The 25655-nt window shown below is 40.5% G+C and overlaps 1 protein-coding gene across 1 annotated transcript; it reads right to left on the reverse strand.

Annotated features, from left to right (window-relative positions):
• Positions 1-972: 972 nt before the first annotated feature.
• On the reverse strand, positions 973-24918 carry nudt14 (nudix (nucleoside diphosphate linked moiety X)-type motif 14). The gene is made up of 5 exons (XM_047573105.1): positions 24751-24918; positions 11148-11191; positions 5272-5336; positions 4439-4733; positions 973-1641 (listed from the first exon to the last, which is right to left on the reverse strand). The coding sequence occupies exons 1-5, from the start codon at positions 24829-24831 to the stop codon at positions 1392-1394; spliced, it is 735 nt and encodes a 244-aa protein (XP_047429061.1). The 5' UTR covers positions 24832-24918; the 3' UTR covers positions 973-1391.
• Positions 24919-25655: the final 737 nt, after the last annotated feature.

Consider the following 25655-nt stretch of genomic DNA (forward strand, 5'->3'; position numbering starts at 1 on the left):
CGTTTCATATCTTAAATGGGTAGATGCCTTAAGAAGCTGATTTGTAGTTCTTTTGCCAACTAGGTATAGTATGCTTCTTATCAGGGGTTGTGCTTCGGTACGATGACACACTGAACAGAAATTAAGAAGTCCTCGGTGCAGAGGTAGGTTTATGCTTTCTTCCATGTGGTGATTTAAAGTTTGCTGATACTTCGACTGGTTTGATTTTATGAGGAATTTCAAGAGTTGATTGCCGTGATACTGAGTGATTGTGTAGCCTGGGGTACTGTGATAATATTGCTTTAAAGGCTGTGGATCAGAGAACTTACAGGAGGCATGCCTGAACACCTCGATCGTTACAAGGCCCCGCAACAGACTAGCATAGTTTTTGCATTACTGGATCACGGACTAAAGGAATACTCCACTGCTTATTTGTATATTTATTTTTTTTTTTTGCCTAATCTGTTTATTGGATGGTTGACCAGTAGAAAAAGTAGGCATTATTAGCTAGGTAGCGTCTCGTATTGTCTGGCAAGTAGAAACGTTTGACATCAGAGCAAATTTTAGCCACGGCTAAACGCTAATGGTTGGTGTAAATGAATCAATGCCACGTCCTTGATACATGCGATTGATGGTTTTTTACGACCTGCAGGTGTACACATCATCCAGACGGTTGGAAAAGTTGGAAAATTAAAACCCTAAAAGAGGATTTAATTACACAGAACGATGGTCTTTGGCTGAAGCCTCCATATTTGTTTGGTTTTCAGGCACTTCCTCATAACCATTGAAAGATTACGATTAAGTGCCAGCTCACGTGTATTGGGGTTATCAAAACAAAACCAAAAAAAAAAAATTGAAATTTGAGGCTAAATGTTATTTACAAGTCGGAAATTCCAATATGTTTTAATCGGTCGGAGCGATGGTGTCTGAGGAATGGTCGATATATTTTCTCGAAGGTAGCTGGTGTCATGCGGACAACATTCAAGGTCCACATTAAAAGCAGTGGAGCATTCCTTTAATTAAGGGCAGGCAAATGAAATCAGTGATATGCAGCCATGTATCACAGATGGCACAGTCAACGAAACGATCAACATGTAGATATATATATATAAAAAAAAATAAAGAAAAGAAAAACAGTAGAAGAAGAGAAAGTGCCAGTGACAAACCAGCTATGGCAAATTTGTTTTTGTTTTTTTTAGGAAAAGTATTAAGACCACATTAAATAACAGAAGTAAACAGGATAAAAATTAAAGATTCCAGCTGGCAACAAGACAAGGGGCCCACCCTTCATCATGTACCAATAAGCAAAAAGGCAATAGAGGAGCCATTATGTGGGGTAGAGCGGGTGTGCTGGGCCAGTGGTTTGATTGAATTTGGAGGAAATGGTAGAAAGGAAGGTTTGTTAAGACTAGTTACACGTTGGTGGAGATCTTGTACTTGGGAGACATGTTATTATGGAACCAGATGAAACTAAAAATGACGCCCATGGTTTTGGGTATACGCTCGTTGTAGGCAAACGTCATGGCCTCGTGCAGCGGGACCTTCACCACCTCGATAAGCTCGCCCTCCCGCGGCTCACCTCCGCCCGCGCTCACGCAGTTGTCGTCGGACACCTCGGCGTAAAACATGGTCTGCTTGGAGCCCGTTACGCCCACGCCTGACCTGTAGGGGCAGAGGAATTAAAATGAATAAATGCTGATTTATTCTTGCAATTTTTACATACATACATATATATATATATATATATATATATATATATATATATATATGTATGTATATACTGTGAGATAGTTAGAAAAATAAAAAATTAAGTAAATTAAATTAAAAAAATATGTTTTCTAGACATTATACTTAAATCGCTTGGTCAAAGTAGCTCCATTAAAGGATTAAAAAAAAATATATATCAAAAAAATATATAAAAAAAAACAAGAAAAAGAGTACAACAGTTGCAAAAAAGTAAAATAAAAAATAAAGAAAATTAAATAAAAAATATATAAAATAAAATAAAAATAAAATAAATCAATGCAGATTTATACTTGCAATTATAAATATATTTTATAGATGCAGACTTATAAAATAAGTATTATATATATATGAAACAAGGAAAATAGTATGAGATAGTCACAAAAAAAGAAAGTTAAATAAAAAATAATACATAAAATAAATAAATTCCGATTTATACTTGCAATTATAAATATGTTTTCTAGACATTAAACTTAAATTGCTTGGTCAAAGTAACTTAGTCAATAAATTTAAAACACTCTCGAATACCAAGTAATTCATAAAAAAATAAAATGAAATAAAATGGTATTTACATATGTACAAATATACAAGAAATAGAAGTAAAGACACAATGCACACATAGGAAGAATAACTGATAAGGTGCAAAACTATGGATATATCCCTTATGTGTTACGCAAAGAATGATCAACATTTATTTCTGCAGAGACCAAAACATACAACTATGTCTCTGACACTGCTGCTAATAACTATTTCCCAATAATTTCTTTACCATTTCAGTAAAGCACCACTTCACTACTGCAGGCGGCTTTGCCCTAGGACTGACTGCTATTAACACAGCAGAGGGCTTCAGTCAAAAACACCCTCACAGGTGTTATGGGGGTTAAGATGATACCTGATCTCTGTCGTGGAAGCAGCCCACACATAACAGCGGCCATAGACAACACCAACAAACCCAGTGGAGGTGCCCGAGTCAAATCAAACGCACGCTCGTGAGAGCCGTCAGTCACGGCCGTCCAGCTGCTGCGCTCTGATGTGGGACGGCTCGTCTTCCGTCTCCCGTCTCCGGTCGACGAATGACACGCTGACAAGACGGATGGCGTGCCCGATGCTGCCTTCCAGATCACTTACGTAACCCTGCGCACTCTTCACTTATAATTTCAGAACTTCCGCCAAAGAACTGTCAGCATCTAACCCCAGGGTGTATCATTTAAACTTGACGTGCGTCCCATTAAATCATCTTCATCGGTTAAGCCATCATGGTTTACGCTCTCCTCCTGTTGGAGCATGTGGCTCTTCAGTTCAATTCAAACTGTATCTTTATGGGGGCACGGATGAATGGTTTGGTGCACGCTACAGCCACAACATTATGACCACTAACAGGAGAAGTGAACAACATTGGGAAAAGTTTGGACCTGGCATTCATTCATGTGGATGTTACTTAGATATGTAGCACCCACCTAGACCAGACCAGACCAGACCAGGCACCCCCACCCCATAGCAATGATACTCCTCCTTGATGGCAGCAGCCATCCCCAGCAGCCAAAAAATGGTTCAGGAACAACTCAAAAAACATGAAGAACAGCATAAGGTGTTGACCTGGCCTCCTAATTTACTAGATCCCAAACTGACCAAGTATCTGTGGGATGATCCACAGAGGCCCCTCCCCTCAACCCATACGACCCAAAGACATCCCACTAACAACATCCTGTTTCCAGACACCACAGGACGCCCTCGGTAGGCCCATGTCCATTATCTGGTGAGTCACCACCGCCTCTGGTGAGGCACAAGGGAGACCTACACAGTATTAGGTCATAGTGTTATGCCTGATTGGTGTACAAACCACTTTCAACATGCAAACGAACTAGGAAGTGCGTATTTCTAAGTTCCCAAAAGAAAATTTCAACAGTAATGGCCTCAAAATCCAAGATGGTTGTTCCACATGTCAACAGTAGTGAAAGATGAGGTATTCTGCGGTTTATTAGTCTATTTTATATCTCATTAAATTAGTTCTACACAGGGTTTTGTCCCACATCCACATGTTGAAGTGTTACTACGGTGTTGACATGCACAAACTAGTACAGCGTAACGTCTCGTTATGAGCTCATATTGCCAACAATAACCATTTCCCACTTGTTTAATTGGAATATCCATCGCAATTCCAACTTTTAAGTCAAAAGTGAAGAAACAAAGCCGCAAATGTAGGTTATCACTGAGTGACCGCAGATAAAGGAAGTTCAGAAACTATTAATGGTAATTATACAAAATAGGACAATAGGAAATTAATTGTTAAGGGAGAGTAATTCCAGTGGGAGTGACTAAAGCAATTCAATAAAAAAAACGTCTTTAGTCAGACACTACAATGAGAAACACTGAACTGAGACAAAGATAATGGTACTTGAGAATGAGATTGGGAAAGTCTGTGAAGATACTCTGCCTTTTGGGTCATGATGTATCTAAAACCAGATCTAAAACTGAGGAAACTGGACTTGTTGGCGTGTTCTTGAAGATGTTCCACCACTCATCCAAGTGGCTTCATCAGTCCTGCAAGACTAAACACTCCACTAGTCATTTAGACCTGAAGAAACCACTTGGTTGAGTGGTGAAACATCTACAAGAAAGTTCACACAAGTCCATTTGCTTCATCTTTTTGGATGCACCTCGGCTAAGGGCCCCTAACCTCCAACTTCCAAACAGTTTTCCGTGCAGAAGAGCTAACCTGTAAGAAGTGATCCTCTTCAGCTTGGAAGCTGGCACATCATAGCCACACTCCTCCAACACCTCCTGTCGGGCGATCTCCTCCAAGGAGAGGTCGGGTTTGTCCACCAGGCCGGCACAGAGCTCGTAGGTGACCCCCGCTGAGGCCGGGGGCCACTGAGAAGAGCTCTCGCCCTCCGCGGCCGACTGCCCCTCCTGAGGCTCGGGAGCGTCGGCTTCGGCGGCGCCCTCCTCGGTTTTTTCAGCCGACTGGGCCGGCTTCGTCTTGGACTTTTCCCACTCGCACATGTACACGGCTTTAAGGTGGAAGAGAAAAGAAACATACGAAACTTTACAAGCCTGAGTGAAAAGAGCATATTTAAACTGGAATAACTAGACCCTGAACGTATTTTTTGATATTTATTGTGTAACACCATTGAACATCGTACATGCACCGTGTCTAAAATTAAATTTCATTCTAGGTTGTAGATAAACTCTATCAGAAAGGGACTTTTTGACAAGAGCAGTAAGAGAAGCGAGGAAAAAAATAAATCTATGAATGCCCAGACTTCCTTGAATTTAGCCCACTGCAGCGTAGAACAGTCCCTGGCGACTTCTAACAAAGGAGCTCAGGCCGCTTTGTAACGGGGCCTCTTACGGTCTATTTATGAGTCTGCATTGTTGCTCAGATCCAGTTGAACAAACAGTGTTTGCAATGTATTGCTTTTCTCAGTGAAAGTGCCCACAGGAAGTATAACAATCTAGATGTAGATTGGTGACAAGAGGAGAATGAATACGCTGTGCTGTTGGTTCTGAGGAAATAAAAACAAAACAAAAAAAAGAGGAGAAAAGTACCTGGGCGGAACTGCTTGACGAGCACAAAACAGTGTGAGGTGGTGTTGAAGATCAGCACCGATACACTAAAGATAAGAGAAGAACAAAAAAAAAAGGCAACGTTAATTAAATTACCATTATTAATTAACTAAAAATAAAGACAGGATGATATGACATGTATTACAGATAATCTGAGAATTACCTTTTCAAAGATTTGCATGAACAATTACTTAGTTATAGGTGTCAGAAAAGAATATATGGTCTCGTCTTGTATAAAACCCCATTGTACTTCTTTGTACAGACAAGAAAAACCAACATTAATAAACGTACACTAGACAATAGGTCCATTAGGGAAAAAACACAAGTGACCAGACACTCGCAGCAGGAACCTGAAACCTCTCGAGTTTTATTTGTAGGTACAACTTTGAAATGACATCAGGTTTAATTGGGATCTGGTTCCAAACTGTCCAGTCGTGAACCTCAGAGCTCATTGATTCATTGCAAACCAATGACGCCAAACTCATGGATTTACCTTAAAGGGCTCCTTTATTTAACCATTTAAACATCGGCTTCGATTCTTATATAATATCATGAATCTGACAGCGTTTGCGTGCCACTGCTTCACAACCAAGCAGTTAGCCCGCCGATAATGGGAAACATCTTAAGCAATATCACATTAGCAGCACCCAGGAAGACGTTCATTAAACCCAGACGACAAGATCGTAAAATGAACACGTTTCATTTTATCTGACGACAGACTGTTGTGAGCTCTCAGGCTACAACCAGCTCCACTCTCCCATCAGGAATCACTGATAAGCAGAACTGATAATGGCACTGCATAGATAAAAACCTGTCAACACTACATGGTGTGTAAAACCTGGACTATAGACTGTCATCATTTGGCAGTTAAGCTGAGATGGACAGACAAAGTGTTTTTATTGGAGTTTTTCCATAAGTGATTCGGATTTACAAAATCAGTTCAATATCAACATCTTCTAAGGCACTGGAGGATCGAGAGAAGCTCCGGCCTCAAAAAACTACTCCTGGTATTCCAGGAAACTAGATGAGATTTAATCATTGCTCTTAAAACCTTATCTTGATAAATGGACGTATGCGTTCTCATGTCCTGTCTCGGTGCCTGTAGATGGATGAAAACTCTCTAATGTCAAAGAAAAAGAAGCTTTGAACTATGTAATAACGTACCGATTTTGTAAAGAACTGAAGACCATGTTGTCTCTGCAAACTTCTCTACTGACTGTTTGAATGAAAGCACAAGATAAATCATTCTTTAATGTCTTTTGTGATGTTTTAGCACCATAACATTGTTAAAGACCTATTGTTTGAGGGATAAAGGGGAGTTAAGCAATCAGAAATGAATAAATTACACAGCCCTTCCAGTCATTTCGACACAAAAGTGCAACTGAACCATCATCCAATCACAACACAATCCCAGCACAGTGTATTTTTGTATTGGTCACTTCCTGTTTCACAGCACTAAAAATAAAGTTAGACCATTTACCAGTTTTCTAAAATTAGAGGGTCATATCACTGCATATTGTTCCGAATGATTCAACAAGGAGGATACGGGGGTGAATTAGAAAGGAAGGTCAGAGTGATACGCTTGACCCCTGGCACCCAAACCGAGCTGCATGCTCACAGGTGGGTCACCGCTGTGACCGTCGCAGCCTGTGGAGACTCGAGGCCCCGGGTCTGCGTTTGGGAAAACGGATGCGTCTGAGGCGGCAGGAAGCCCTGCCCTGTCTTTCCCATGGTGGAAGGGAACCAGCAGATTGCTGTTACGACGCGTAACCGCCTGCAGCTCCCGGGGGTTGATACTAATTTAATGTGTTTGCATTTTGCATTTAAAAATAATAATAATGAAAAAAAAAAAGAGTAGAATAACGTCAGCCGGCTTGGTTTATCCTTGCTGAAGGGATGTTATGCTTTCTTGTTACTGCCATTGTTTTCCACATGCGCTTTGTTTCATTCAATGCACGGATTTTAAATTAAATGTTATCAAGATGAAACGAAGAAACGGGGCCATTAAAGTTTCATTTATTTTGATGTATTTATTCATATTTAAACAGCTATACCTGTAATGTCAATGGCACCGTGACTGGTTACCGTAATAACTGTAGTCTGTGCGCAACATTTCTTTTTGTCGTTCATAAAAAGCTAAAATTGGGGGCATTTCCTGTTTCATCCAAATATCTACTGAGCATTATTATTATTGTTATTATTATTATTATTATTATTATTATTATTAAATTTCATCAGGTCTGTCTGTAACCCATTTCACAATTATAACCCTCGTCTTGATTTCTAAAAAGGTTTTGCATCATAGGTGGTAATTAATTATTTTTGGCCCTGTACATTATTTGTGCGGTTTGCCGTTCAACAATGTCAATGAGTTTTACCAGTTTTGACCGAATAAATAGTGAATTGGTGTGTTTTAAATACCCAACCTCATGAATTTGGAGACCTCCAATTGCACCAACAACAAATCCAATGGGACCCGGATCAAACTGCCGGAGTCACTGTCAGATCGCAGGTAACTACCAAACATCAGAGCAATAAAAACAGTACTCGTGGGAAGAATATCACCGCTTCAGAGCCCGAGTATGGATAAGATAATGTGGAAGATCGAGGATCTAAAAGTGGGACATACAGGCCTGAGGCATGGAAGCTGTCCCTTGGCGGCAGGTCTAAGACTCGTAGTGCTGTTACACACCATTACAGCTGTTCTGCTGCTTCCCGCTGGAAAAAAAAAAAAAAAAAAAAAACTCTAATGGTTAAACCAAGAAGCGGGCTAAACGGACGCTCAGGAGTTTTCATGCACCGTTAAGCTTTCTCTGTGGGGCTTCTGGCTGAGCAGCGGGAAAAATGGGTTATGGCAGAGGAGCGGGAATCAGTGACTACTAGCAGAAAGCTTGTGGTAGCAAGATATTATTACTGGGTCCTAGTCCCAAATAGGAAAAAAATGGGTTAATCCATCTTCTGATGGCAGAATTGAGGCAATGACAATGGACACAGGCAATAACCCATCACCTTTTTTTTTTTTTTGGTTTCTTTAAAAACTCTGGATGTCAGGATCAAAATTTCTTTGCCGCCCCAATTCGATACCAATCTTTTAATATTCAGTATCGGCTGATCCGAGTCCCGATTCATTCTCAAATAAACAAAATGTCCTCCCCTGGAGATTCATAAAGGCTAACTCGTACTCTCCTAGATTAAATATGCACCATTTATCAGGCGCAGTGTTGTCAAAGTTAATGTAGCAAGGAGAGGCTAGCGCTCATATCTTGGCTCCAGAAGCTCCAAGAGACGGTAAAAACCTGTGTCCTCTGCTACAGAAATGAACTGGTCATCCAACGCCATCGAAACTCTCCAACCCTCTCTGTAATACCTTTCATCTTGACAGCTTTGGACTCCAACTGCTGTTAAAACAGAAGTGGATGGAGACATTTTGACACTACAAGGATGCGATTTTGGTTTATGGACGCACCTGAAGTGAACAACTACAGAAGATTGGCCTGATACCAACCTCCAGATACCGATGGAGACATATTAAAACCTTTTAAAGTTACACAATAAAGAGTGTTTTGGCATCCCCTTTATTTCTAACTACTAAGACATGCACTCTTTGTTAATTTACTTCATTAATGTCCTTTTCTCGTTGGCGCCTTGTAATGGAAAAATTCACTCAGATATTATCCAACTATCCAACTGCGACTCTCACATTACCAGATAATTTGGCCCAAACAACAATATCCAGCTAAGTCTGGACCAGATTTCTCTTCCGATCGATCAGAAAGGAGTGAATTGTGTAAAACTCTTCTCGTCCGGGCCCGGCTTAAGCTAAAAGCATGGGAGTCTATCTTTCTGTTGCCCATACACTTTACTGCCTCCCACGCTCATTAAAAAGACACTTTCTGTAGTAAATAAGCAGCACAGCACAAACACTTCAATAAACACACAAGTGTGAAAATACAACGGGAGTTTGCCAATTCAGCCTACATGTGTTTTTGTGGTTTTCAGGAAAAAAAAAAAAAAAAAAAAGGCTTATGAGTGTGTTTTGGTTGCTCTGCACAAGTACGTGGTGCCAGGAGACGTCAACATGTGTCCTCCTCACTTGTATAAACAGAGTAAGAGCTTTGTCCAGATGAGTGGAAGTTAATGAAGCGTGTTCTCCCTCTGAATCTGGAGCTTTTGGGACGAGAACCTACAAAACGAAGGTAGTGGCACAGTTTGGTAGTGCTCCTTGTGTTAGGTTGTTGTTACAGTGGAGTGTTTACGTATCGTAGGGTGTATCAGAGATGTCCAACCAGGAGAAGAACCATGAGCAAACCATGAACCCATATGATAACGGATCAACCTGCGATCTTTCAGGAGTTGACGCACATGGCTAAAGACGATTATAAGATAGATGAGCGATGGAAAGTATCAGAATCTCCTTCTATTTAAGATCCTATTAGTCCAATTTGTCCTAAATTAAAAAAAAAAGCAAACACTTAGCACTGAACTCACTAACTGTGCTCACGTTGGATGCTTCAAAAACCAAGCAGGAAGTCTATCAGTGATACAAAATACAAGCAGAGACTTCTTCCAAGAAATAAAACTACATGATCACAAATGTTCTCTCACTTAACCCAATTTAAAAGATTGTTGCTATGGTTAGCTTTCCGGCCCATTAGCTCCCAGTCCCATAGAAAGGGGACTAGAAATTGGGAGAAATTTAGAGAAGACTCTTTGATTTAATCATTTCCCACTAATGAGTAAGTACTACGCTGCCTATATTAAAATCTGTCTTTCACATCTTTTGCCAGTTCCTCTGAAAGATAACAAGCAGTGTGGCCAAAACCGAATCCCGTCGAGAAGAAAATGTCACGCGCTCTTGCACAAAAATACAAAACAATCCGGTCAACATACGTACATTCAGAATTTCCACCTGGGGAAGGGGATGCAATGCTCCCTTGGGGCTATCTTCTCTTGAAAATACAGGCTGGGGGTTTACTGCTTTTCCCTCTGTGGTACTATTTTTCACGAGGACCTCTGGTGAGGGGTCAGCAGCGGAGGAAAGAGGACTGAAATGACCTGAGACTTACCCCAGGGCATTCTAGTGCACTGAGATTAGGAAATGCCGGGGCTTTGACACAAATGTGTGATATTTCTCTTGCAGGCGTCCCCCCCCCCCCACATAAAAGCAAAGACTTTTATAGCCATTCCCATGTGGAATAACGGGAGGCCAGTTCCCATAAAAGCAAGGTCCGTTGAGGTGAAGTATCCCTTGAATACAAGGCATCCATGAGAGATTCCACATCATAAAGGCATAAAAATACCAGGGATACAGTATATCCTAATAATAGCTACTTGAAAAGGTGAAGGCACCCAATAAAAAGCAAACCTGCAATATCCACACACAAGATGAGAATATTGCTTTATGTTATTACATTTAAATAGCACAAAGGAACCCAATGGAAAAGAGGAATCACTCGATTTCTTGTCCATAATTTCATCGAGAAAGAATTATCATGATAGAGAGGGAAAAAAAAAAGCATAGGATGAGGATTTAGACAGTATGACTCAGGACTGGACCAAATGTAGTTCACTCAAATCACCAATTCCATCCACACTTGCTGATCCCTGGGAGCTACATAAGATACAAGTACATTAGGGACAAGCTCTTCAGATTGAAAAAATGTTTCCCGACGTGAACATGCTGCCGTTTCTGGAGCTTATTCATAGGCGGACGTTCAGAGAGGAGCTGTGTGTTGGTTCTGTTTCAGGCCACATCAACGCTTGAAACCCACTCTGTGTATTCTGGTTGTATTCACAACTTAGTGCAACAACGTCCTGTACTGTAAGTTTGTGGAACGGGGACATTAACAATGTCTTACCTGTCATGAGTTCGCATGAAGTCCCAGGATTTCTTTGTGCCATTCTGTGAAGAAATAATAGAAAATGCAATGAAACACAATGAAGTCAACGCAATTTTAACTACAAACCACTCTGCGTATACGTTTTGAGTATGTGATTTGCATGGGCGGGCGTCATCACCGGATTTATTTGAGGTTACTGCTGTAAAGGAGCGACTTGCAGTTGCAGGTATTTAAGGTATATAAAGACTCAACACTGAAAACGATTTTCTAGTTATTCAACTTCAACGACTGAAGTTTTAACGCCCTGAGGTCACATCACCATATTAAAAGGATGTGCAGCTGAACACTCCTTAACAAAATTTCCGGCAGCATAATTAACGACAGAACTTCCATCGTGTTATGTGACCGGGCATAAAAGAAAGGATCTGTCAATCAGACGACTTAACGATTAGTGGCAAACTTATTGTCTGGTTGTTGGCTCGTGAACTTCCAATGAGCACAAAAGGACGATTGGGTAGACATCCTGATGGTGGGATTTATATTTTATTTGTAGAAGAGTAATGCACACCGCAGACTGTCTTGTTGAGGTGCTGGCAAAGGAACAGAAAACTTCAAATAAGAAGAGAATGCCGCGCACTCAGCTCCAAGTAAAAAAAGAGGGCTTTATTAAGGAAATGATTCTGCACAGGGTCTTTGTGAAGTCTTGACAAAACATGAGAAACCAAAGGGAGTGGCTGATAAAGCCTTCTGAGACTGTTTTGTTGAGACTTGACAAAGGCCCTGTGCCGAAACATTGTCCCTAATAAATCCCTCCCTCTTATTTTTCATTTACACCAGGTGAAGACAAGGATGCAAAATTGTAAGGTCCTAAGGTCTACATCCGGATCATCCTGCTTTCACCCCTTTAGTATTTTGTAAGAGGGCGTCAAGGTGGGTCTGTGGTTAGCAGTGATGCCTCCCGGCGAGAAGGTCCGGCTGTTTGAGTCCAGCTCGGGCCTTTCTGGGTGGAGTTTGCATGTTCTCCAAGTGTCTGTGTGGGTTTTCTCTCGGTGCTCCGGTTTCCTACCACCTCCAAAGACATGCTTGTTAGGTTAACTGGTGATCCTACATTGACCTAGGTGTGCGAATGGTTGTTTGTCTATGTGTTAGACCTACGATAGACTAGTGACCTGTCTAGGGTGTACCCCGCCTCTCGCCCGATGACAGCTGGGATAGGCTCCAGCAACCCAACGACCCTAGTGAGGATAAGCGGTAGTAGAAGTATTTTGTTTTGTATATTGTTTCATCGAAGGATGTAAAATCAGGATGAGATATATTCCCCCAGGTATTAACGTCAGTCCTGGCTCATCCAGAGGTTGCCTGGTCTGCACATGACCACTTTCTTTTAGCAGTGTGAACACAACGCATCCTGGGTCACGTTGACATCCTCCCTACTCAACTGAAGTCTCCTGACAGGGATAATTAAATAAATGATGGTGTGCTTTAGTTTCTCCTTGTTGCATTTTCCAACAGCTTCCCAGAAGCCCACGTTTTGTATCATACCACCAACAAAAAGTGCTGTTCATGGTTCTGAAACAGCATTAGCAGAAATATTTTATTGCACCAAAATATTCTACATATAGGATCTTGCGCCAAGCCGAGATCTGATCACAAGCGGTCACCTGTGACGTATTTTACGTATACCAGGTGTGAACAGACGTGGTTAGAACCGTCCACTTGCACTGGATCAGATCCCCTGAGACGTACTTCAAATCCAGTTGTAATTAGAAATGTCCACTTGTGGTCAGATCGCCTAAGACACACATGTTCTTGCCAGGTGTGAATATACATAGTTAAAACAGTCCATTTGTGATCAGATCCCCAAAAAACACGTGTAGATGTTAGGTGTTAAAAGGCCATAGATACACTTTTATTGGTAATGTCTACATTGAAATACACCAACCTTATTTTTTTTCCAGATATTTATCCAGCTGTGTGACATATAACTCAGCAGTTAAAAGATCTGTCAGGTAGGCAAAAATAGCCTCTAATAACTCTCCTGTTTACCTTTAAAATCTCCAGCTGTTTGGGGAAATTATTCATAAAAAAATAACGGCATATTTGTGGCTCGTTCTCAGTGGTGGGAACCATTGGGAATGGAGCAGAAAAGGTTAGACGTGGTGTGGAACTGATTTAAGGCGTATGCTTACATTTGGTTTGCGTAAAAAACAGAAGCAAAACATATGCGTGAATTAACCACATAAATTTGGAGTGCATTCCTCCCTCTACACTACATGCCGTATAAATATGGTAAAGTTGGCCTACATTTTCTGAGCCTGAGGAAATATGTCCTTGATTCAAATTTAGGCTACACCTCCTCTCCGCCCACAAGCTCTCCCAGACGTAGGGATGGCAGCGTTACTGGAACATTCTCATTTCATGTACGATCGATGCTTTGCGTGAGTGTGTACGGACCCGTGCAGCTTCCGTACCACCCAAGAAAATGGAGGAGGTGACATGGCAAAGCTAATTGCACCGACTGAATCAGATATAACAAAGCTACCGTTGCGGCAACCGGATTCGAGCTCGGGATGTGCCAAAGATGCACTTTACGAGCCGAAATGTGCAATTTATAAGATTTCTATCTAAAAGGAATAGACCCTGACAGCGTGCCAGTTTAATTACTGTGTGGGAGTTTGCTTCCTGTCTAGTGGAGTTTAACCAACAACTCAGACAATATTCTCCCATTGTTCAGTTGATATTAGAAAGTAATGGCAACCCACGTCATATAAAACTGTATTTCTCTATTATATAAAGGAACACTCAAAGTAATTACGTATTAACTGCAAAATTTCTCACATTTAAAGGGGTTTGGGTTAGGCGGATTTTGGTGTATTTTTGATAATCCTGAAAGATTATTTGAGGATTGTTAGCTGACTAATCCTTTTCACTTAAAACAACACTTCTAATAGTACTATTTATGCCAGACAGAGGAGTTTCAACAATTGAAATATGAAAAGTGAACACCAACTCTGTCAATCATTAGATTGATATAGGATTGGGATGGTTACATGAGGCCTTTTTAGTCTGATTGGTCTTTAATTCAGACTATCCGGGCAACATTAGTGTTTATGTAAAAGAAGAAGTCGACATATTAAGCAGCATTTTCAGCTGAACATCCTTATTAATAATGCAATTTTCCAGACACGATAATGATATATTTACAAGAGCATGTTTAGTTAGCATATTCCCTGAAGTATTTAAGCTAGTTCCATCTTCACATATGTGTTGCTAAGTTTATTTGCCAACTAAATACATGTTTTAATGAATAGGCTAAAGCATACTGTGCTAAAATTCTTGCTGAAGCTATTGTTGCTGCTGCCAAGTGTGGGGTTAATTTGCATTATGCAGTGTTTGGAAATAGTAGCAGCATCTTAAAGCTGTTACATATATCCATATGCCTACACGTTGCCTCTTAAGAGGAGGTAATTCTCATGTTACCCTCGTATATATCAGTTCTACTATTGCTTTCAGTTTCAACCATAGAATCATTCTCCTCAGCATAGAGCTTGTAAGTCCCTGTAGCGCTTTAATCAGATTATCCAGATAGTTTTTTAAGGTGTAAAATTAACAAATGCAACCGGCACGATGCTAATCTAATTCTCACCTTCTGTGCACTTTGTCTGACATTCAAATGTACAGAAAATGAACGAAAAAAAAAAAAAAAAAAGATCCTCACAAATGGTTAAATGACCAGCACATGACATGGCGCGGTCACATGGCTTTAATGTGAAGCCAAGCTAACATAACGCTGTTCATGCAACATTAATTATCTTGTTGTGGCGTGAAATGAGAGCGCACAAACATTTGTGTACGTTCAGAGATGGTATTTCCATGATACCGTACCACCAAGCAGAGAAAAACGCTCAGTGGGATGGGTTTAACTCTTGAGGGCTACTACCTTGAAACAATTGTACACTTTATATTGTTGGGTTGTTGGTTGAAGAGTGTAAAAAAAAAACAAAAAAAAACATTGATTGTATGTTCAAGAAAAGAAATAGCACATTATTCAATTATGGAGATTATTGATTTGGTCAAAGCGGAGATGACACAGGAACAATTCAAATTATTTCTGGCTGCAGATTCTTTAATGTAATATGTTGTTGCTTTTCTTTATTTTATATTGTTGCAAACACAACGCTTTGGGGCATTTGCTCCCAAAAAAAACACGCAATTCTATTTTTAAATGACAATACTGCAGCCATAAACAAAGCCATATTTTACACTGTAGTCAAATAACATCGTTATCAGTAATAAATGTCATTTTGGGGAGAGAAATACATCAGCCCGGGTTTAAATTGTCCATCAACCCAAAACTGCAGACTTCATGAATAAATAAACCAAAGCTGATATGATAACGGGCGGCCTGAGAGCAGTCGTCATCGCCCTCGTAAAAAGCTCTCACTTTCAGCCATTAGCACATCACGTCATTAGAGATGCAATTACTCTCGCAAAAAAATCCCGTCACACCAACAAATATGTGTCCTACACGCCACCGTGACCTACAGCACACGAGGCCACGCCGTCCTCGTCCCTTTCACTTTTTTTTTTTTTTTTTTCCCCACTGCAGTGAAAGCGAAAACTAGCGTGAAGGCGTGTGTGATACATCATTTGTCGTGACTGGGGCGGGGATGCACTTCAAGTGGTCGGCTGCTTTGCAAGGAGTGCTTAGTGAATAATGTATGAGGCGGGGTATTTTTCTATCGCCGAACCTTAGACAGGTAAATTGCAGGGTGTTTTCACAAGTAGATGATATATGCACTGCTAGGGCTGCCATGCACCTAAAACCACTCATGCTGTTCAATATTGTGTACATACGGAGCATATAGTTGCTGTAGGACAGTAGCATACTGTAATATCTATGTATATTATCGGCATTGTGTTTTTTTTTGCACAACTTAAAAGCCAAGTGCCTTCATTTTAGTTAATGTAAATCTAAAAATTCACTAAATACCATTTGCATCTCCAGTCACATGCAAACAAAGCCTCAACCATACAACACCAAGACAATGAAAGCTATGACCCCAAAGTTATCAAAAATTTAGAGCCAGGTCATAGGCCTTCAAAAGAGGGTCGCAAAATCTTTGGTTGATTAGTAATTTTACATATATTTTTTTTGGATTTTCCACCAAAAACTTAAATTTCTTATATGGACATTAACATGAATCCAATATATTATAGTAAAGGGATAAATCGAAGTTATCTTTAAGTTGTGACTTCACACAGAGACACTAGCTGAGACCTGTCAATCTAAGCGTCCTCTACACCGTAGGCCCCGCCCTATCGCTGCTGAGCCAATCACGAGGCTGCATATTACACGGCGACTCTGTCAGGTTCCTCGCGATTGGCAGACGGCCTATTCACTCTCCATGTGAGATCCAGACGTACGCTGCAGAACAGAAGCTAACTACAACTACTGAGGCCAAAATGTTTCGGTGATTCACTGTCAGTGCAGCATGTTTAAATGTAAAGCTATGTATGTTTATGGCCACCCTACTGTTACACATGTTTAAAATATGAACATGTATTAATTGAAAACCTTAAAATTGAATGCAAAATGATGATATTAATGTATATTTATAAATAGCACTAGGCCTAGCTTAATATAGAGCACATGTAGTAGGTAGAGGGTCCCTACTTCATCCCTCCAACAGTTTGGGCTGAAAACACTGAAGACCCCTGGTCTATGTCTTAAATGTTTGCAATATATAACGGATACGAATATAAAGAAGTGAATACATAAAAGATATGATAAGTATTACCGTAGTGAGTATATAAACAAATAATGAGAGGCATTATGTTGTGCAGATAATGCAACAGTGTGCAAAATGGTAATGTGATGAGTATGACATTTTAAACCCCTCAATGACCCGTCAACGGTTGGCTTTCATCCTCTGCAGGCAGCTAAAGTTAGAACAGATTTAGTTTAGATGTGTTAATGGACAAGGACACAGACTGTACATAAAGATGTCACCACTTCCTTCTACTGCATCAATATTTACTACGATGCACAGCGTAGCTCCACCTCTCTGGAAATGCAGCCAAGCAGTGGAGGTGCAAAAAAAACTGCAGATCACTGAGTGGCCACTTTACACCTCCATGTTAAAAAGTCCAACTTCACAGCAATATTAAACATGTTTAAACGCTGGTACAAAAAATGATTTTGCTTTCAATACTTAATTTCACTATTCATGACCGTAGGGGGGATGAATTTTTTTCTAACTCATTCAATCATTTTTTATGATTTATGGTTTAAAATTTTGCATAAATAAGAGCGTTCCCGCTTTGAGTGACAGGTGATAGCCTGAGCTAACAGGTAGCGGAGAGTTGCCCCCATGTCCATATTTGGAACATCCGCGTGTGGGCGGAGTAAAGCTCAACCAACATGGCGACTGCAGGCTCCGCCCACTTCAGGCTTCATTTGCGACGTTCAGAATCCAATGGGTGACGTCACGATGGTTTTGTCCATAGTATATACAGAGTATGTGAGTATGAAGTATAAATGCTAACTACAGGATAACCCTCCACAAGTTTAGAGCTTTCTGGGAAGGTTGCGCTGTCATTCAACAGCACACTGATAATAAAAATAACTTGACTATTTGGAAAAGAAAAAGGGAAATTTCAAATAAGATTCTGCAGGATTAAAGAGCAGCTGCCATTGTGATTTTTAGTCCATGGAATCATATCGCACCGCGACCATTCATTTCCCAATTATTCATGTTTAAAACATGACAAAAAAAAAACTTTCTTGAAATAAATCTACCCAGCATGAGAGTGTCACCTCACCAAACACACATTGGCTCTCCAGTGTCCCGTCACCGCTCACAGATGGTGGGGTTCCCCTCATTACTCGGGCCACTCGCTGAGAGAGAGGGGAGGCGGGGACATCTTGAATGGCCCAGGGGAGACGGGGGAATCATGGCCGACATGGATTACGACAGAGAGATTAGCCCGTGGGGAGGGAGATGGGAAGGGAGAGGAAGGGAAAGCGGGGCTACACAAGACCTTGAAATTAATGTGGTCCCTCTGGCTTTGGGCGTCAGAAACGGTGTGGGCTCCCGTGTGAATGGCTATTGTAGGGAGGGACGTATGGTCTTGATCTTTTAGGTGCTTAAAATCTAATAACCATCACACACCTCCTGTGCTGACTACACTATAAAGCTGGCAGCTGCAGCAGGAAGAAAAAAAAAAAACATCAACTAGCATCCTCAAATACAATAGCACTCTTTGAATCCCAGCATGTGCTCTCAGTTTCTCTGTCTTCTCACCAGCTTTAACAAAGGCAGCGGGGCTATCATACACACATTAAAACCAGTGAACTATTTAAAAAAAAAAAAAAAGACAAAAGCATCTGCACCTGCACAAACTGACAGACCATTAGAAATGATAAAAAAAAAATAAAAAAATCAAGTGTGAGCAGTGCTGAAAGAGAGTGCGTCCGTTCTCAAGGACACACTCTTCAAGTGCAAATGGGGAGAGACTGTGTCCTCAAGCGAAATACACAGAAAGCATTTAAACCTCGGATTAGGCCACTTTACATATCGGCGTGTTCCTGCATTTTCAATCTGCATAGGCTTTAATATTAAAGACTTCCACAACCAATTAACTGTTGAGTTTAGTTATGTAGAGTTAAGACTAAACCCAGACAAACAATTACCAGCAACGAAGGCAGACGGTGCGTTACTACACTTTAGCCCTATTCAAGGACCTCATACTATAATTTGTAATATTAGTCCTCTACTATGTTAATCCCATACGAATGTAAAACATTACGCCACAAATTTCTCGTAACACATAGATCCAGTGATAATACGAATCCAGTGTGAATCGTCATTGTCAAGACTTTTGTATGAGTCGCGTCTTTTTTACGTCAATCAGTCAATCAAATTTTATTATTATATATATTATTATTATATTATCATTACATTTATTTTTGGAACCTTTCAGAACATGTGAATGCCATTCAAAGTAAAAATAATAATAATAATAAAAATAAAATAATAAAAGATCAATATGAACAATAAATACATAAATTAAATAAATAAATAAATACAATATAAAAATGATAAAATATAAAAACATTTAAAATAATATGAAATAAAATGCAGAATTAAAATATAGAATAAAATATAGAAAACTCAAAATTAAGATATAAAAAATAACATTAATTAAATAAAAATGTGAGAATATAAATCTGTAAAATACCATAAAATAAGAATTATGAAGGATGTGCTACAAATGAAAGTTTGGATAGATTTTAGGGACCAAACACCAACATTTAGATGGATGAAATCATTAAATCGTGTATTAATGCAACACTGGCAGGTCGTTCGTAATTTATTCTTTGGGATCAAAAACATAATTTTTATTATTATCCGTTAGAATTTAAAATGAACTAAAGCCGTCACCTGGTGTATAACGTCCTCTGACCTGCAGTGGAATGCGTCACATAAAACACAGACGTAAGGGGTCATTTCTGAATCACATGACGACCCCAGGCAAAAAAAAATCCTGTGTGACGTAATTCAGAAAAAGTCTTTAACGAAATTAGTGGACAAAAGTAAAACATTTTTTTTTTTTTTCCTTTTTAATGCAAATATGAAGCAGCTTTCCTGTGATTGAGTGATATGTGATACATCTTTGGGCTTTGGATTTGTAGCCTGATACATTTTCAACACTGTGCACTGGAAAACTAACGAAACAAATAATTAGGAACACAATTTAAAAAAACAAGATGACAAGATAACTAGTAGACAGGGCTTAAACTAATACTACAATACAACACAACATACTTTTACTTGTCTCTTTTAATTATTTGTTTTTCAAAGAATAGATCTATAAAAACATGTTCATACAAACCACGGCGGCCATTTAACCGCCCGCAATTCAAGCTCAAGTAACCATTCATCTGAGAAAAGCATTTTTCAAGATCAGAATACAAGGGGAGCGAAGGGGCCACTGGCTGAAAGCTTCCCAGGATAAATAATTCCAGATGAATAATTCAAATCATTATAATGAATAAACGGAAGGTAATTATCCTGCTCCAAGTAGCAACTCGTGATTCAGAGTCAGCGCGAAGCGGCAGAGATGAGAGGGGGGTTCCCAGAGTCAACCGGGGACAATCACCTGCTTCGTGGAGGGACGAGACAAAAAACACAGATAAGCGCCAACGATGCACAGAGCCTCTCGTGCATCACATTACCTCCTCTTAACGTGTGTTTCTGTGACTGTGAGCAGATCTCAGGTTAGTGACCGGTGGTCGTGAGCTGCAGATGCGCCGATGAATATAAAAGGACGGCGCGAGAGATGCTCCCTCAGCGTGATTGAAAAAGCCTTTGTGGGGAAGTCCCTGAGCAGCAGCCCCCCCCCCCTCCTGGGCCGCGGAGGAGAGATGACGAGGATGATGAAAGGCAGGAAAGGACAGAGAATGAGAAAGAGAGAGTCCAGCATCACCTCTTTTGTTGTCCATCTGCCATCTTTAGCCGTTCCGCCATTCTCTTGACAAGCTTAACCCCCCCCTCTTCCCTGCAGTCACAGGTGTGAACCCCGAATGGGACAAACATCGAACTATGCCATAGTGCTCGAGTCTTTTCATTACAAAAGAGCACCTTCCAGGCATAGATGAACACTAAAGTGGGTTTTTTGCAAGTAATTATGACTTAAAATGGACCATATTATGAATAATGGTTAAATTATTTCAGCATGTACAGCTAATGGGTGAGTCACACACCAATCCAACGGTCTGGCGTTGATGAGCGTCATTGAGGAGCCTAGTTTCGCCAGCGTGTCCCGCACTGTTGATATTAGCTGGACCCCTGTTGGTATGTTGAATCAGCAGCGTTGGTCGAGTAGGTTCACGCCAACACGTACGAAAACGATGCGATTTTCCTTGGCGTCGTGTCGAGTATTCGAGTCGCCCCATTGCGAAACTGCATCTAGTTGCGGAAATGATGTAGTACGTATCCCAGGCCTACGCGTGGCGCTGTTTCTGCTAGAGACCTCAGCCATACAAAGAAGAAGAGGCGGAGCATGTGCATCAACCTTGCACAGCGTATACAGTCATACAATTTTTCGCCCATGGTAGCGGAGAAGCAACAGTATATATCGGTCCTAGTCACCCAACAAGGGTCAATACGTGATGCAGCACCGTCACAAGCCTGTAGTCCACCATTGTTAGGAGACGTCGGGAGCTAGAGGGCTGGGGGTGGAAGGGTAAGAGTGGGGCGAAGACATGATCGTGTTCGTATCGGACTGTTCACATGAGAGAAAAAACTGGTTCCAGTTGTTGACGGCAGGCAGAACCATGGAGGACCTGTGCGGTTTCACCCAAAAATCAGATTCGTCCAAACGTGGCCTTGAGATGTGGAACGGCATTGATGCTCACCACACCAGGGCTGCGGCACACCAAGCCAACCGTTGGGTGTTTTCTGGTGTGGGGCTGTTTGTGAACATCTGTGGCCCTAGTTCAGTGGTGCATCGTCCATCAGGCATGTACGTTTTGCATATATGCCAGAGGGAGCAGTGGTCATAGGCTTTGCGGTGTGTTCAAGTGAAAGGTTTTGGTCCAGGCACAGGTGTTGTGAGGCAACATCACAGCCGGCAGTCATTCAAAGTCGGTTCAGAGTGTCCCTTAAAAGCAAAACTGACCACAGTGCTACGTCCACCTGCCACTCTCCAGCTTTTACACAACACGAACCGTTTCGCTAGCCAAGGAAAAGAAAATCTGCACAAATATTATGAAAACTAAAAATAAATTCCTCCTGGGCTACAGCCTGTGGGGAAGCACTTCTCACTTTGCTGGAGACCATCAGGACACACAGTCAGCCCACTGGGCTTTGTTTCACTTGACAAAGGATTTCTTTTTCTTTTTTAGAAAACACTTATAGAAGTAAAACAAACACATTGTTGTGGTTTTCCATTTCCAAGATGCAGAGGAGCTAATGTGAGACTAGCAGCCTCTAAACTCACAATGACCTGGATAAGTAGCTAAAAATGGACGGATGGATGAATGAATGAACCAATGGCTGGATGGACTCTTACTATACCTGCCCCCACAGTCCACACAGATAGAAAAATACACCACAACAACATCAGAAAGTTTCTTAGACTTACACTCAATAGTAAGTCAAAAGTATCAATCTATCTACATGTACAGTAGATCTCTTGGTTCTTTCGCATCACTAGTATTTGATAACTGGTCTTAGTTCATAAGTTTTGTTTGGTTTCCACATGTTACCAATGAAAGTGATTCCCAGGTTTCTGTTTTTTTAAACTTAAAACATACTGAATACGTCTTCAAGCCCTGTTTTACCTGAATTAATTCTATACACACTAGATTTTTCATCTTGCAAGTAGCAATTCTGATATCACGGCTCACAGATGTGAATGTTTTACTTATTGCACGGACTCACATCGGACTCATACTTAGAGAAGAAATTGCAGCAACTTTGGGCACTAAGTCACGCATTGACTAAACGAATTAAACTAATAGGAGGAATTGTGAATTTCATAATGACATTGACGGAAACAACATATTTAAAGTTGATCTGTAGCACCATGGCTGTTACCCAAGACTCATCATACCATGTTCACTTTAGCAAAGGTCAACTGGGGAATTAATTCAGGTTTAATAGAGTTTGGTCTCATCAAATATGTTTATAGCAGGAACCTGAGAAACACTTGTTGTCAGCGTTACATGAAATGAAAACCAAACAAAACGCATGAATTACGTGACCGGTTGTCAAATAATAGTAATGCTAAAGAACAAAGAGACCTTGAATGTTTTTAACCCTTTATTTATGGGGCCAGGAACCAAATATGGTCACTGTGGCACACATTTTAAATTGCGTCCCTGTGCCTCTCAGTGAGGTTTAGAAGCATGTGGTTTTCATTCAGCCAATCAGCAAGGATCAAGGAAACATTCTCAGGTCTAATCAGGGTCTGATGTGGTCTACAAGGTCCACCTCTGTATGAACGCTGAGCATAACTGATTTATTAGGCACCATGAAGAAGTGGCCTAATGTTGTCTAACGTGATAATGTTGACGAGTGCCTGAATCACCTCTTATGTTCTAATGCTCTAAATACATGTTTACATTTGTTTATCACTTAAAGGCAAGGAATCATACATGTTGAATTCATTACTGTTGGTTTTCTCCATAAAAATTTGAAAAATTTCACAAAGGTAAAGCAGTTTTCTTATGCCAGACAATAACACTCTAGGGTTTCAGCGAGAGCCCTATGAAAGGTTAAATAACATTCATGCAAAAGACAGAGGCACTTTCCATGTAGCGTAATAAAAATACACACATTAAACACACAAATAAAGCTCTCGACTGTTCCTGAAGTAAATGTAATAAATGCATAATTCAGCTCAGCGAACACCTGGACCGTCCGGACCTCTGAGCCCTGACTACACTAACCAGCCTGTTTGACAGTCGAGATCAACAAGTCTCACCTGCCTCCAATTCACGAGGAACACAGCCTAATCCGTCACGTTACTCTTTCAACCCACGCCATCCGCAGCACCCGGCCTCTCGCTAATTTAAAGCATGCGCCACTTCTTCTTTTTTTTGTTAACTTTTATTTAACCAGGAAAAGTCCCATTGCAGGTTTGAAATTTAAGACTATTTGAGGCCATTATGGGTTAAATTTAAGACCTACGCGAAGTACGAAAAATAAGGAAAATCAGGGATAATTACTTTCAAAATAACAAGATTTATTCAGCTACCAATTCAGGACATCCCTGGGGTGGGCTCCACTAATGAGGAATAGAAACATGATAGGCCGGGGCCAGTGGTAAGGATTTAAGACTTGAATAAATATAATTTAAGACGTGCAGTGCAAAATATGATCATATTTAAGACTTTTTTAAGGCCTTAAATTGGGATTATTACATTTTTGACTTATCAGGACTCTGCAGAAACCTTGAACAGAGACATGGCCAAGACAGGCAGCTGTGCATCCAAAACAGAGAAACAAAAAACCACAACAGGAATAGCGTTCACACGCAAGTCACTTGATGATGATGCTAACAGGAAAAGCACTAGTTAAAGCACGAACTGACACTTAAATCAACCTCCAAGACCTTCAACGTGGATTTTAAACATCAAACGAGAGCTCAAGTTTTACATCATTTTGCAACACTCGTGCAGAGGTACGATGGAAGAAGGCCAAGAATTGCCCTGTAAATATGGGTGTACCAATGAATAAGCCTACGAGTGGGCAATGCAGACCGACCAACCAACTGATGCAAAAGCAAAAAAAGGAAAAAAGAAACCCTCTCTGCAGCTACAAGCCACCGTTAGCACGCTAGCTTTTAGCTGCCTGTTAGCTTAGCTGTCACAGACTCACGTTCAAAACAGACACCGCTGTTCATGCACAGTGTCCCGAAACAAACAGAATACATTATTTTTTTTCGTCTGTGCTTTTAAAAAAGTGATGCCAATTGTTGCTGTCAGCGTCTCTGCTAAGGTCAGGCTTCATGTTAGCTGCCAAATAAATGAATGGAGGGGGGTTGGGTTAGCCCACAGCATCCAGCAGCAGCTCCTGTCACAGACTTAGGACACCGAGGGATAACTCACCTGGTTGTAATGCACCCTGAACGGTTTCAGGTAGTCGGACTCTGTGCACGGAACCACTTCAATGTTATTAATCTCTTCCATGGTTTTCGGAGCTGGGTTCGTGGGCTCAGAGATGTTTGTCTGTCACAGTGAAGGAATGTCTACGGAAGCCGCGACAGGACACTGAGCTGAACCGCGAAGAGTTCATACGTGAATACGGTAGGGTGACCAGGCGTCCCCGATATCTGGGGACAGTCACATTTTTAGGATGGCCTGTCCCCCGGCTAAAGCTGCCCTCGAAAATGTCCCCGATTTTCGCGTTTTATGAAAGAGAAAAAGAAATTTTGTGTTTACACTAGAATAACGGTTATTACGGTAGACGGATAGGAAGCGCAAGTGAGCATGTTGCGCGCACACTACAACTATTACGGTAGCCGGCATGTTTAAGTGTGAATAAATGTGTCAAAATAAATGCAAGCGTAATTGTCCCCGTTTCCTCATTTCATGTTAATAACATTTAGTTCTTTTTTGTCTACATTTTAAAATATCTTAGTAATTATATTATACAATACTAATTTTAGATTTTTTTTTATTATTTTAACTGGGCTAAAGAGAAAAGCCATGAAAAGGCAACAGGAACTATGGAAATGTAATGTATACATAAAATGCATTTTCTGAGTGTAATTTTTTGTAAATTAAACAAGTGATCCGGGATTAAATGAAATTAAATAAATAAAATATATTTTTTTAAAAAATAGGACCAACTATCTGTCCACTTTTGAGAATAGTGTTTTGTTTTTTTGTATTTTTACTGGTACTTTTGAAAGATTCAGTTGGTCTGCACTATTACCCAAAGATATGTGCAATGTTTCTGAAATGTTTCACATATTCAGCTGCAAACTATCACACTTTACCATTTTTTTCTT

Source organism: Mugil cephalus, chromosome 21 (assembly GCF_022458985.1).
Source record: "Mugil cephalus isolate CIBA_MC_2020 chromosome 21, CIBA_Mcephalus_1.1, whole genome shotgun sequence".
NCBI classification, from domain to species: domain Eukaryota; kingdom Metazoa; phylum Chordata; class Actinopteri; order Mugiliformes; family Mugilidae; genus Mugil; species Mugil cephalus.

Coding starts and splice junctions, on each gene's coding strand:
- nudt14 (XM_047573105.1), bottom strand. CDS start 24,831: ATGGAAGAGATTAATAACATTGAAGTGGTTCCGTGCACAGAGTCCGAC. Junction 11,192..24,750: donor TCAGGGTGCATTACAACCAG/GTGAGTTATCCC, acceptor ATTTCTTCACAG/AATGGCACAAAGAAATCCTG. Junction 4,734..5,271: donor CGTCAAGCAGTTCCGCCCAG/GTACTTTTCTCC, acceptor TCCACCTTAAAG/CCGTGTACATGTGCGAGTGG.